Source organism: Bos grunniens, chromosome 1 (genome assembly GCF_055505025.1).
Source record: "Bos grunniens cultivar Pamir isolate PY7600 chromosome 1, Bosgru_T2T1.0, whole genome shotgun sequence".
Taxonomy (NCBI): Eukaryota; Metazoa; Chordata; class Mammalia; order Artiodactyla; family Bovidae; genus Bos; species Bos grunniens.
Window position 1 is genome coordinate 30,276,083 of NC_141165.1, and position 13,628 is coordinate 30,289,710.

The 13,628-nt window shown below is 42.5% G+C and overlaps 1 protein-coding gene across 7 annotated transcripts in view; it reads left to right on the forward strand.

Annotated features, from left to right (window-relative positions):
• The window catches only part of LOC147379218 (uncharacterized), a 62,843-nt gene that overhangs the window by 106 nt on the left and 49,109 nt on the right, over window positions 1-13,628 (forward strand). For 6 of the 7 annotated variants that reach the window (XR_015154321.1, XM_086373836.1, XM_086374033.1 and 3 more), the window contains exons 2-3: window positions 5,708-5,936; window positions 7,702-7,854. Coding sequence is in view for 6 of the 7 variants with exons in the window: in XM_086373836.1 (XP_086229962.1) it covers window positions 5,757-5,936; window positions 7,702-7,854 (333 nt within the window). In the remaining variant the exon portion in view is untranslated. The remainder of the gene's footprint in view (window positions 1-5,707; window positions 5,937-7,701; window positions 7,855-13,628) is intronic. The other variant, XM_086373926.1, reaches the window with a different exon arrangement.

The window sequence follows — 13,628 nt, forward strand, 5'->3', positions numbered from 1 at the left end:
CGTGCGGGGTGAGGGCGAGGTTGCACCGGCACTCCGAACCGTGATTAGGTGCTCCAGACACGCTGGGACCTGGGCTCGGTGGAGGTCTTGCTTGGTTTGCGCCTGCCCCGCCCCAGGGACATAGGCCTCCCCACCCAGACATCCCCAGGGTAGGGATTTCCGGCATCGGTGGGTAGTGGGAATTCTTTCCGGGATCTTTCGAAACTGTTGTGTGCACCAGGGGTTTTGAAGAAGGCCGAAAAAGGCAGCCCCTCAGGCCTGCCAGGTAGCTGCCCCTCTGGGAGCTAGCCGCTGTTGGAGCTGGGCGGGCAGGGCACTCAGAACTCAGGGCAGGGGCTCTTCTCCCCTCACCGCTTCTCCAGACGGCAGGACCCTCAGGCCCCTACTCTCACCTGCTCACCCCCCATCCCCACCTTCCATTTCCAGGAGAATCATAACCAGACAAGATGAGAAAATCTAGCATCCGTGGAGTATCCACTCCGGAAACCTCCAATAAATATTCATTAACTTACCAGCCAATCACCTAGGTAATTGCTAAGCTGGGCCACACACTTATAGAAATGACAGAAGGAAATACTCATACTGAAATAGTAAGTGAAAAACTCAAGATTTAAGAGGGTCTAAGTAGAATATTTATCGAATATATGTGTATATACCCAGAAGAGGCTCATGAGAAATACTTGATATTGTGAACAGTAGTACTGTATAGTGGGGTTCTCATGGTAAGTATACTGGAGTGGTTTGCCATTCCCTCCCCTAGTTACAAGCTTGAATCAAGATTGTCTAGAGAAATAAAAACAACCTCAGGTATGAGATGAAACCACTCCAATAGCAGAAGAGAAACTAAAGAGCCTCTTGATGAGGGTGAAAGAGTAGAGTGAAAAAAATCAACTTAAATTTTGATATTAAAAAAACTAAGATCATGGCACCCAGTCTCATCACTTCATGGCAAATAAAAGGGGAAAAGGTGGAAGCAGAGACAGATTTCCTCCTCTTAGGCTTTGAAATCACTGCAGATGGTGACCACAGCCATGAAATTAGAAGATGATTGCTTCTTGGCAGGAAAGCTATGACAAACCTAGACAGTGGGTTAAAAAGCAGACATTACTTTACCGACAAAATCCAAACAGTCAAGGCTAGTCATGTACAGATGTGAGAGTTGGACCGTAAAGAAGGCTGAATGCCGAAGAATTGATGCTTTCAAACTGTGGTGCTGGAGAAGACTTTTGAGAGTCCCGTGCACATCAAGCAGATCAAACCAGTCAATCTTAAAGGAAATCAATTCTGAATACTTATTGGAAAGACTGATGCTGAAGCTGAAGCTCCAATACTTTGGCCACCTGATGCAAAGAGTGGACTCATTAGAAAAGACGCTGATGCTGAGAAGGATTGAAGACAGAAGGAGAAGAGTGTGACAGAGGATGAGATGGTTGGATGGCATTATTGATTAAATGGACATGAACTTGGGCAAACTCTGGAAATGGTAAGGGCTAGGCAAGCCTGGCATGCTGCAGTCCACGGGGTCACAAAGAGTTAGACATGACTTGGCGACTGAACAAACAATATTGGATAGTACCATCTTAGTCAGCTTGAAGTGAAGTCCCTCAGTCATGTCCAACTCTTTGCGAGCCCGTGGACTGTAGCCTACCAGGCTCCTCTGTCTATGGGATTTTCCAGGCAATAGTACTGGAGTGGATTGCCATTTCCATAATAGAATACCAATGACAACAGAAATGTTTTTCACAGTTCTAGAGGCTGGGAAATCCAAGACGAAAATACTAGTAAGATAGATTTCATTTTGAAGCCTGTTCTCTTGGTTTGTAAGGGAAAGAAAGTGTTAGTCGCTCAATTGTTCTGACTCTTTGTGACTCCATGGTCACAGGGCTCCTTTGTCCATGGAATTCTCCAGACAAGAATACTGGAGTGAATAGCCATTTCCTTCTCCTGGGGATCTTCCCAACTGAGGGATTGAACCCAGGTCTTCTGCACTGCAGGCAGATTCTTAACAATCTGAGCCACCAAGGCAGCCCCCTTGGTTTGTAGGTGATGGCCGATTCAACAGCTTGGGTGTGGATGAGTTGGAGATGAGCTCTGTTGTCTCTTCTTAATCCCATCATTAGGGCCCCACCCTCATGACCTTATCTAACTGTAATTACCTTCCAAAGAACCCATATCATCACACTGGGGATTCAGCATTTGAATTTGAAGGGGAGGGGAGGTGAAAACATTCAATTCATAACAGTTTCTAACAAATGATACCTTAGAGTGGTTACAAATGGGGGCTATGGATCTAGATTGTCTAAATTTGAATCCCAACTACACCACTTACCAGTGTCTGCCCTTAGGCAAATCACATAAACTCAGTATGCCTCAGGTTCCCTCCTTAGCATCTGCTATGTGTCAGGTTCTGTTCTCAGAAGGCAATGGCACCCCACTCCAGTACTCTTGCCTGGAAAATCCCATGGACGGAGGAGCCTGGTAGGCTGCAGTCCATGGGGTCACTGAGGGTCGGACACGACTGAGCGACTTCACTTTCACTTTTCACTTTCATGCATTGGAGAAGGAAATGACAACCCACTCCAGTGTTCTTGCCTGGAGAATCCCAGGGACGGGGGAGCCTGGTGGGCTGCCGTCTCTGGGGTCACACAGAATCGGACACGACTGAAGTGACTTAGTAGTAGTAGTAGTAGTAACTCATTATTCCCCATAACACTTCTTTGTCACCATCATCTCCATCTTACTGATGAAAAAATCTTTACAATTGTTATCTCATATAATCCTCAAAAATGTCAAAGAGTTAATATTCCCACCATGTGTACAGATGAAGAAAATGAGGTTCAAGGAAGAGAAGTTGATTGCCCACGATCACCCTGCTGGTAATGGACAGAAACAGGATTCAAACCTGTTCCGGTGAACTGGGCCACCCGCTCCCGACCCACACAGTCTCCCATGGTGCTATGCAGTGTTTGCCAATTGCCTGATGATAAGCAGCACTCGAGATGCTTTCCAAAAATGGTCTTAGCATGGATGGACCTAGAGACTGTCATCCAGAGTGAAGTAGGTCAGAAAAATAAATACCATGTATTTATGCGTGGGGAATTCGAAAAAACTGTTATAAACCTTCTTATTTACAAAGCAGAAGTAGAGAACAAACGTGTGCATACCAAGGGGGAAAGGGAGGTGGGATGAATTGGGAGATTGGGATTGACATATATACACTGCGTGCATGCTAAGTCACTTCAGTCGTGTCTGACTCTTGCAACCCCATGGACTATATGCTGCCAGGTTCCTCTGTCCATGGGATTCTCCAGGCAAGAATACTGGAATGGGTAGCCATGCCCTCCTCCAGGGGAATTTCCCAACCCAGGGATCGAACCCAAGTCTCCTGCGGCTCATGCATTGCAGGCAGATACTTTACTGCTGAATCACTGGGGGAGCCCGACATATGTTGGGGTCCTTTAATGGACCAGAACCTGGTGGTCTGGAGTCGACTGATAAGAAAGTAAAGGAGAGAGAAAGAGGCTGATATTTGTTGGTTTACGCAGGAAGCCAATAAAGCCTCTGCACCGGGCTTGCTCTGTTCACAAAGGCCTCAGGCGCCCTCTCGATGGGGTGAAGGCACAGAGCACTTTCTCGAGAGGGTCTTAGAAGCCCGGGCAGCAAAGTCAACACAGAGAACCTCTGCGCTCCAAAGAAATAGCCTGAGAGACAGAGTTGTAAATAATCACTTTTACCATACGGTTCATAAAAAGGAAGAGGGTACTTATCACCGTATAGAAAAACTAATGAAGGAAATGCCTGGATTCCTCAGCCCCGCCCAGGGAGAGGCTTCCTCTCCTCTTAATTCCTGGATATTCAGGAATTAATAAGGAACAGATTCCTGACAGATCCAAAACAGCACGCAGGAAGCCTCCTGTTTAAATGCTTCCTGACAGACATATATACACTGCTATGTATAAAATAAAATAACTAACGAGAACCTACTGTATAGCACAGGGAACTCAGTGCCTGGTGGTAACCTAAATGGGAAGGAAATCCAAAAAAGAGGGGATATATATATATATATAGCTGATTCAGTGATTCACTGATTTACTTTGCTGTACAGTAGAAACTAACACAACACTGTAAAACAACTATATGCCAATAAATTTTTTTTAATGGTCTTGGGAATCAGTACGCTCAGTTCTGTTTTCAGCCAGAGCAAATCCCTTCTCTCCCTTCCTGGGCCTCATTTTTGTTCCATATAAAAGAAGAAGTTAGACCAGCCCCAAGATGAAAAGTAGGTTTTGGGTAGCTGCCAAGTCTGGTTGCTCTGCAGGAGCTCCTGGAGCAGAGCTATGAGCAGAATGCTGGAGCTACAACTGGGTGCTGGCCATGGGTCGGGTGAGTGGTAGGGTGAAGAGCCATTTTGGTTGGCCCAGTATTTTCCTGGTTTTAGCACTTAAAGTCCTGAGACAGTGGGTCATCCCAGTGATAGCTTACATGGATTAGATAATCTATAAAGTCCCAACCAGAGCTATTAAGAATATGATTTTTCCTTACCCAAGTACCTGAGTCTCTACATTCTACTGGGTTTACTCTCCCTTTTTAGAATGTTTTTCACTTGTGATGGGCTAATTTCTAGCAATAGGATACCAATGCAAGTGTGACCTAAATTGAAAATGTGGACTACCCCCAGTAGTTCGTATGGCTTCTAACAGATGACGCTAGCTTTCCCTTGAAAATTTAAAACATCCCCAAGCGCCCTGGAAGTGTGCAGTGCCTCCACGCATCTCAGTACATTTTGGGATCTGTGACTCTGAGACATGAAGCATTTCTAGAGACAAAAAGGGATGTTAAGTAACGTCAAAAGAGTACATCTCCTAGGAAAATTTATCAGTTCTAAATTTGTAAGTACCCAGTATTAATACCATAGTGCCAAAATATATAAAACAAAAACTTGTGCTACAAATTAATAAGTGATAGAGAAGGTGTGGAGAAAAGGGAACCCTCCTACACTGTTGGTGGGAATGTAAACTGGTGCAGCCACTATGGAGAACAGCATAGAGGTTCCTTAAAAGACTAAAAATTCCGTATGATCCAGCAATCCCACTGACAAAAATTAGAACTGACTCTTGCAGCCAGCAGAGTAAAAATAACATCAATAATAATAAAAATGTTTCCTTATCACTACATGCCAGGCACTGTGTAGTGCTTTATAAACTCATCTCATTTAACCTTTATGACAACCATAATCCATTTTACAGATTGGGAAATGGAGGCTTGAAGAGTTTATAATTTCTCTAAGGCCACACAGTAAATCAAGTAGTGGAGATAAGACTAAAATCCAAGTTTGTTACCTTCCAAAGCCCACATTCTTAACCACTATAATTACTGCGTGGCAGGAATTATGTCTAAAAGAAAATTATGCCACTTTTAAATCAATATGAACGTGGAAGTATTTAAAGCCCACTACTAATGTTAATTGTGTTCCTTTACAATTGAATTCAAAGAACTTCCCCCATTTTAAACAATCTAAAAGAAAGAATCCATTTCCATGAGTATAGTCCTTGCAAATTGAAATTTTCTGCTCTGATTCTCCACTCTCATTTTAAGATTAGTGAAGTACTTTATGATTTTCAGAGAAGGTGTGCAGCGATATTTGCTCATTTTTAGTGGGAAAGTGTGATCTCCTCTTTAAAAAGATAATCTGTGTGCTGGGTTTCAGGGCAAGTTACAGTTCTCAGAATCCAAGTGGAATCTAACGCTATGAAACAATGCCAAGAGAAAAGCAAGGAAAACGAAAAACTAAAGGAGCACCCCAGTCCATTGTTTCCATTCTTCAAAAGTTCCTGAAAACATACGAGAAGCGTTGTGTACAGACTCAGACGTCTGTGTGTCCAGCCATCAAAAGGGACTTGAAAGCCAGCATCAACCATGAACGGATTCTCAGGAAGGTGAGTGTATCCTCTCAAGAAACCAAGGAACATGGATCCTCAATCCCTTCAAGCCCAGAATTGGCGGGGTCGCCCGCTCTGCGTTCCTGCCTGCATGCCGTCCAGAGCCTGACTCTGGCACCAAAGTCTGCTCGGCACTCCTCCTACCTTCCCACTCCTCCCTCCCAGTCTGCCCATCCCCGTCCTTCATCCTTCGAGCAGCTCTGCCTGTTCTCACCCCGCTTCACCTCCGGAACGGCCAGCCTGCCTTTCCTCCCACTCTATGTCTGGAGAGTCCAGCTCGAAAGCATCCCTTTTGTCATCATTGCAGAACCTCCCTCGCCAGCACTCCCGACCCTCCAAAAGAATGTCTCCTTGTCTTGACATCTGATGCGTCCAAGCCATCAAGCTTGACCTGCAAATACCCACACCCCTCCCATCTCACTTGGAGTAAGACAGCATATCATTTGGATTTCAGGGGAAAAAAACCTGATGTCACATCTTTTCTGAGATTAAATCTACTGGTTGAATGTCAGGGGGGAGGAAGAGAGGCCAGCCTAAGTGGTCAGCTCAGGAAGGGGCGCCTGAGTGACCAGAAGGGGGAGCCTGGCACCCAAAGACGGACTGTCCAGCTTCACAACTTCTCTATCACCAGCCCAGAAAGACAATCTGTGTTTTAATAACCACATACCTACTGATTTCATAAAATGCTGGGTGTTAAGCAAGACAACAAATTAAACAAAATAATTAGATAGAGATGGGTACTTTAAATACCATTACTTAAGACTTTGACACAAATCCATTCCACCCATATTTTTCCTGAATGTTTCTGGGGTTGGGAGGGTGATTACATTGCACCCTCCACAGAGAAACCCTCCCACAGTTCCTGTCTAAATCTCTCTCTCTTTCTGAACTCCCATTCTCAGGAAAGCTGCCCACACCCACTATATTCCTTCAGGCTTTCACTCTCCACTTCTCCTCTTCCCGACCTGCGCTCCTGCGCATGCTCAGTCGCTTCAGTCGTGTTCGACTCTGCAATTCCGTGGACTGTAGCCCACCAGGCTGGTCTATCCATGGGATTCTCCAGGCAGGAATACTGGGATGGGTTACCATGCCCTCCTCTGGGGGATCTTCCTGACGCAGGGATCAAACCCAAGTCTCCTGTGTCTCCTGCATTGGCCTAATTCATTTTTTCTGGTTGTTGTTATTATAATTAGGCTGCACTACTTAATCATAGGGTTAATCATAAACTTTATTCAAGTTTATAACCATGTCAGCAGTATTTTCCAAGTATTTTTAATTATAATCACCATCAGAAATATAATTAACATTATGACCAAGTATATAAGTACTGGAATCTGTGTGACCCTAAGAGCTGTTTATGTTGGGTTGCTTTGGTTGGGTCTCCATTTTGATTTCGAACGTCAGTAAAACGAAAGTGTCATGAGACTGTTATTCCTTACTGCATAGTATATACTCAGATAATTTCCCTTCTTTTCTGTTTCATTAAAGAAATAAAGAAAAAGCTGGTAACAACCCACTAAATTGATTTCCTGACCCAGTTATGGACAGTAGCCTGCTGGAAAAAAATCTCTGCCTTGTGGGACTTTTCATGAAGCTTAGGCAGGAACTCCCTAAGTTTGTGTTGAACCCCAATGCACACTTGATCCAAAGTTAATAAGTAATGTCCTTCTAATGTTGTCTAATGATGATATTTTTCTCTACATATTTGGACACATGAACCTCCGTTTATGATGCCCACCTGTAGTTTTTTTTAACATTCTAGTTTGTACTGGTAAGACCTGATGACTCCCCGCCAGGCATCCTACCAATTTCCTTGGAACCTTTGCTCATGACTGTTCGGGATGAGTGTTACATGCTGGGGAGAGAGATCTGCATCTGGGGCTTTCAACTGAGCAACCCAGAGATCGCCAGACTTGTGAGTCATGCATTTTAAAAATTGCTCTCCATTTAACCTTAAAATTGAATGTAAGCATATTATCATGTGTTCCAGCTATAGTTTATGTGGTTGTTGACTGATATGCTCCAAACTATTCTTTTTTAAAAGTATTTTTAGTGAAATATTTCAGACATATAAAAGTGCAAAAAATAATAGAACTGACATCTATGTACTCACCGTTGCATAATATACTTTTTAAGGAATGGATATTGAAGATACTTACAAATACAAGAGCTAAAGTGCCATCTTTCTTCTTCTCCCCCATCTACTTCCAGGAGGTACCACTAGCCTGGAGTTGATGTGTATCAACCCCATTCATGTTTTTATGCTTTTATTACATATGCATGTATATTTTTACTTACCTACGTGAATTGTACTTTGTGTGATTTTATGACTTCTTTTACTCACATTATGTTGTCAAGATTTCTCCATGTTTATTAATTTTGACTGCTATTGTATAACACATAGCCTTCAGTCTTGAATGATGGTTTGCTGAAAACACACTTATAGATTAAATATCATTATTTTTTATATTGAACTTCCTTTATAGTGAGTCATAAGTTATATATAGGACTTTACTTCTGGCAAGGGCAAATCAGATAATTCAGGTAAATCCTTTCACTGAGGACAAAAAGATAAGCTAACATACACAATATGGGAGATAAATAAGCTTGATTTCTACTTCACATCATACCCCAGAATCAATTCCAGATGGATTATATATTATTTAAGGCAAAACAATAAGGTTTCTAGAAGATAGTCTAGGACAACACCAGAATCATGATTCTGGGGTGGAGAAAAACTCAAACAGAACACAAAAAACACTAATTTTTCCAGTTCCTAGCCTTTTTGAAAGTCCCTTATTTCTCTGAATGTTTAAACTTATAATCTATGTCTAATAATTTCAATAATCTGAATTATTTTGGAGTCTGACATTTCTGACTCTTGCTTCTACTGGTTCTTACTTATGAGGGCATTCCTTTGTATGTTTTTGTGATTTTTTTTTTTTTTTTTACTGTAAATTCATATTTTGTGGGGACAAAAATAGCTATGGCAATTTCTTGAGCTCTGATGTGCAGATAGCTCTCTCCAGAGAATATTTACAGGTTTTTCTACCACACGCTCAGAGCTGTTAAATTCTTTTTTTTTTTTCCTTTGGTTTTTTTTTTGGCCATACCACATGGCATTCAGGATCTTAGTTTCCCAACCAAGGATGGAACTTGTGTCCCCTGCAGTGGAAATGCAGTCTTAACTGCTGTACTGCCAGGGAAGTCCCAAAATTAAGTTCTTAATCTAAGGTTTCTTTGGGGCTTCCCTGGTGGCTCAGATGGTAAAGAATCTGCCTGTGATGCAGGAGACCTGGGTTGTCTCTGGGTTGGGAAGATCCCCTGGAGAAAAGAATGATGACCCACTCCAATATTCTAACCTGGAGAATTCCATGGATAGAGAAGCCTGGCAGGCTACAGTCCATGGGATGGAAAGAGTCAGACATTATTGAGTGACTAACACTTTCACTTTCAAGGTTTTTTGAACCATTCTGGTGATGTTAATTCAAGTTGCAAACCTGTGCTAAGGCTAGTTTTGTGAGTTCTCAGGGGATGTATTTTTTTCCATATACTCAATTTGAGATGGGCCATTTTCCCTGGGATCCTTTGGGGAAGGGAAGAGTTGGGTTTATTTCTAGTTCTTTGTTACTCTAAGGACATAGCACTACAATCCACTTTATGTTTTGAGCCACACCTCTATTCAGGATTTCCTGTTGGACTGCTCACCTTGTCCCCTGGACTGTATGATCCATTAAAATCAAAGCCCAAATCTACTGCTTTAATGATGCTGTCAAAAGGGAAAGCTGGCTTCAGGGCCGCATACCTCTCTGGGTCATTTTCTTCTCATTCTTTGACCTTTGGATATTTCTCCCTAACCTGCCTGTCAATCAACACATTTTAAAAAGATATGTTTAAAACTCTCCGAACAATGCATAGAGGAAAAGCTTCATAATGTTAGATTTGGCAGTGATTTCTTAGATATACACTAAAAGCACAAGCAACACACACACACACTCATTAAGTGAATCGGACCTCATAAAAATGAAAAACTTCTGTGCTTCAAAGGACACAATCAACCGAGTGAAAAGGGAGAAAATAATTGCAAAGCATATATGTGGTAAGGGGTTAATATCCAGAATATATAAAGAACTCATATAACTCAACAACAAGAAATAAGCAAACTGATTTTAAAATGGTCAAGGGCTTGAACAGACATTCTCTGAAGAAGATACACAAATGACCAAGAAGCACCTGAAAAGATTTTCAACACCATCAATCATTCAATTCAGTTCAGTCGCTCAGTTGTGTCCAACTCTTTGTGACTCCATGAATTGCAGCACGCCAGATCTCCCTGTCCATCACCAACTCCCAGAGTTCACTCAGACTCACGTCCATTGAGTCGGTGATGCCATCCAGCCATCTCATCTTCTGTCATCCCCTTCTCCTCCTGCCCCCAATCCCTCCCAGCATCAGGGTCTTTTCCAGTGAGTCAACTCTTCACATGAGGTGGCCAAAGTATTGGAGTTTCAGCCTCAGCATCAGTCCTTCCAATGAACACCCAGGACTAATCTCCTTTAGGATGGACTGGTTGGATCTCCTTGCAGTCCAAGGGACTCTCAAGAGTCTTCTCCAAACCACACTTCAAAAGCATCAATTCTCGCGCTCAGCTTTCTTCACAGTCCAACTTTCACATCCATACATGAACACTGGAAAAACCATAGCCTTGACTAGACGGACCTTTGTTGGCAAAGGAATGTCTCTGCTTTTCAATATGTTATCTAGGTTGGTCATAACTTTCCTTCCAAGGAGTTTTAATTTTATGGCTGCAATCACCATCTGCAGTGATTTTGGAGCCCAAAAAATAAAGTCTGACACTGTTTCCACTGTTTCCCTATTCTCTATTTGCCATGAAGTGATGGGACCAGATACCATGATCTTAGTTTTCTGAATGTTGAGTTTTAAGCCAACTTTTTCACTCTCCTCTTTCACTTTCATCAAGAGGCTCTTCAGTTCTTCTTTGCTTTCTGCCATAGGGTGGTGTCATCTGCATATCTGAGGTTATTGATATTTCTCCCGGCAATCTTGATTCCAGCTTGTGTTTCTTCCAGTCCAGCGTTTCTCATGATGTACTCTGCATAGAAGTTAAATAAACAGGGTGACAATATACAGCCTTGACATACTCCTTTTCCTATTTGGAACCAGTCTGTTGTTCCATGTCCAATTCTAACTGTTGCTTCCTGACCTGCATACGGGTTTCTCAAGAGGCAGGTCAGGTGGTCTGGTATTCCCATCTCTTTCAGAATTTTCCACAGTTTATTGTGATCCACACAGTCAAAGGCTTTGGCATAGTCAATAAAGCAGACATAGATGTTTTTCTGGAACTCTCTTGCTTTTTCGATGATCCAGCGGATGTTGGCAATTTGATCTCTGGTTCCTCTGCCTTTCCTAAAACCAGCTTGAACATCTGGAAGTTCATGGTTCACATATTGCTGAAGCCTGGCTTGGAGAATTTTGAGCATTACTTTACTAGCATGTGAGATGAGTGCAACTGTGCGATAGTTTGAGCATTCTTTGGCATTGCCTTTCTTTGGGATTGGAATGAAAACTGACCTTTTCCAGTCCTCTGGCCACTGCTGAGTTTTCCAAATTTGCTGGCACATTGAGTGCAGCATTTTCACAGCATCATCTTCCAGGATTTGAAATAGCTCAACTGGAATTCCATCACCTCCACTAGCTTTGTTCGTAGTGATGCTTTCTAAGGCCCACTTGACTTCACATTCCAGGATGTCTGGTTCTAGGTAAGTGATCACACCATCGTGATTATCTTGGTTGTGAAAATCTTTTTGGGGGCCACTATCAATCATTAGAGAAATGCAAATCAAAACCACCATGAGATACCACCCCATGTTAACTAAGATGGTTACTATTCAAAAAAGCAGAAAATAAAGTGTTGATGAGGATGCAGAGAAATTGGAACCCTTGTGCACTCTTGGTGGAAATGTAAAATGGTGTCACTATGGAGAATAGTATGGTGGCTCCTCCAAACATTAAAAATAGAGAACTGCTATATCATCCAGCAATTCCACTTCTGAGTACGTACCCAAGAGAATTGAAAGAAGGGTCTCAAAGAGATATTTATACATTCATGTTCATAGCAGCATTATTCACAAGTAATTTGGAATCCTGTCTCTGACCCACATGTCATTACCTCACAAAACCCTACATCCTCCAAACCCTACCAAAGTCACTTTCAGGCTTAAATTCTGTACTGAGGGAATCCTCAGGTCATGGTGATTCTAATTGCTAAAAAGGCAGCTTTCGTGTTTTTTAGCTTTAAATACTTTTTTCTATCTACTGACAGACCAATGGGTAAACAAAATATGGTATATACATACAGTCAGATATTCAGTTCAGTTCAGTTCAGGCGCTCAGTCGTGTCCGACTCTTTGTGACCCCATGAATCACAGCACGCCAGGCCTCCCTGTCCATCACCAATTCCCAGAGTTCACTCAGACTCACGTCCATCGAGTCAGTGATGCCATCCAGCCATCTCATCCTCTGTTGTCCCCTTCTCCTCCTGCCCCCAATCCCTCCCAGCATCAGAGTCTTTTCCAATGAGTCAACTCTTCGAATGAGGTGGCCAAAGGACTGGAATTTCAGCTTTAGCATCATTCCTTCCAAAGAAATCTCAGGGCTGATCTCCTTCAGAATGGACTGGTTGGCTCTCCTTGAAGTCCAGGTGACTCTCAAGAGTCTTCTCCAACACCACAGTTCAAAAGCATCAATTCTTCGGCGCTCAGCCTTCTTCACAGTCCAACTCTCACATCCATACATGACCACAGGAAAAACCATAGCCTTGACTAGACAGACCTTTGTTGGCAAAGTAATGTCTCTGCTTTTGAATATGCTATCTAGGTTGGACATAACTTGAAGGAAATTCTGACACATGCTACAACATGGATGAACCTTGAAGTGAGTGAAATAAGTCAGAAACAAAAGGATAGTGTATCATTTCACTTATATGAGGTACCTAGAGTAGTCAAATTCATAGAGCAGACAGTAGAATTGGCAGTTGCCAGGGGCTGGGGGCTGAGAACAATGGGAGCGTTTGTTGAATGGGTACAGAGGTTCAGTTTTGACCAATGGAAAACATTCAGGAGAGGAATGGTGATGGGGCTTGCACAACAGTGTGAATACACTTAAAGCCACAGAGATGTACACTTAAAAGTTATTAAAATGGTAAATTTTATATGTTTTTGACTTTAATTTTAAAATGAATCTTTAAAAAGTTATTTTAAATATATAAACAGAATTTTTAATTTTTTTTTATTCAGAGGCTCAGTCAGGTACTCAGTTCATTCAAATTGGAAAGAGAATGCTATTCATGCATGTTAAAAGTGATCCTTAACAGTTCCTTAAAATGTAGCCCTCTTGGTAATCTACAGGCTTCTCTGGTGGCTCAGATGGTAAAGGATCTGCCTACAATGCAGGAGATTCCTGAGTTTGATCCCTGAGTGGGGAAGATACCCTGGAGAAGAGAATGCCTACCCATTTCAGTATTCTTGCCTGGAGAATCCCATGGACAGAGGAGCCTGGTGGGCTATAGTCCATGGGGTCACAAAGAGTCGAACACAGCTGAGCAACTAACACTTTTACTTTTTCACTTTCTCGGTCAGCTGAAGGCTGCTGAGAAATTCTATCAGACGG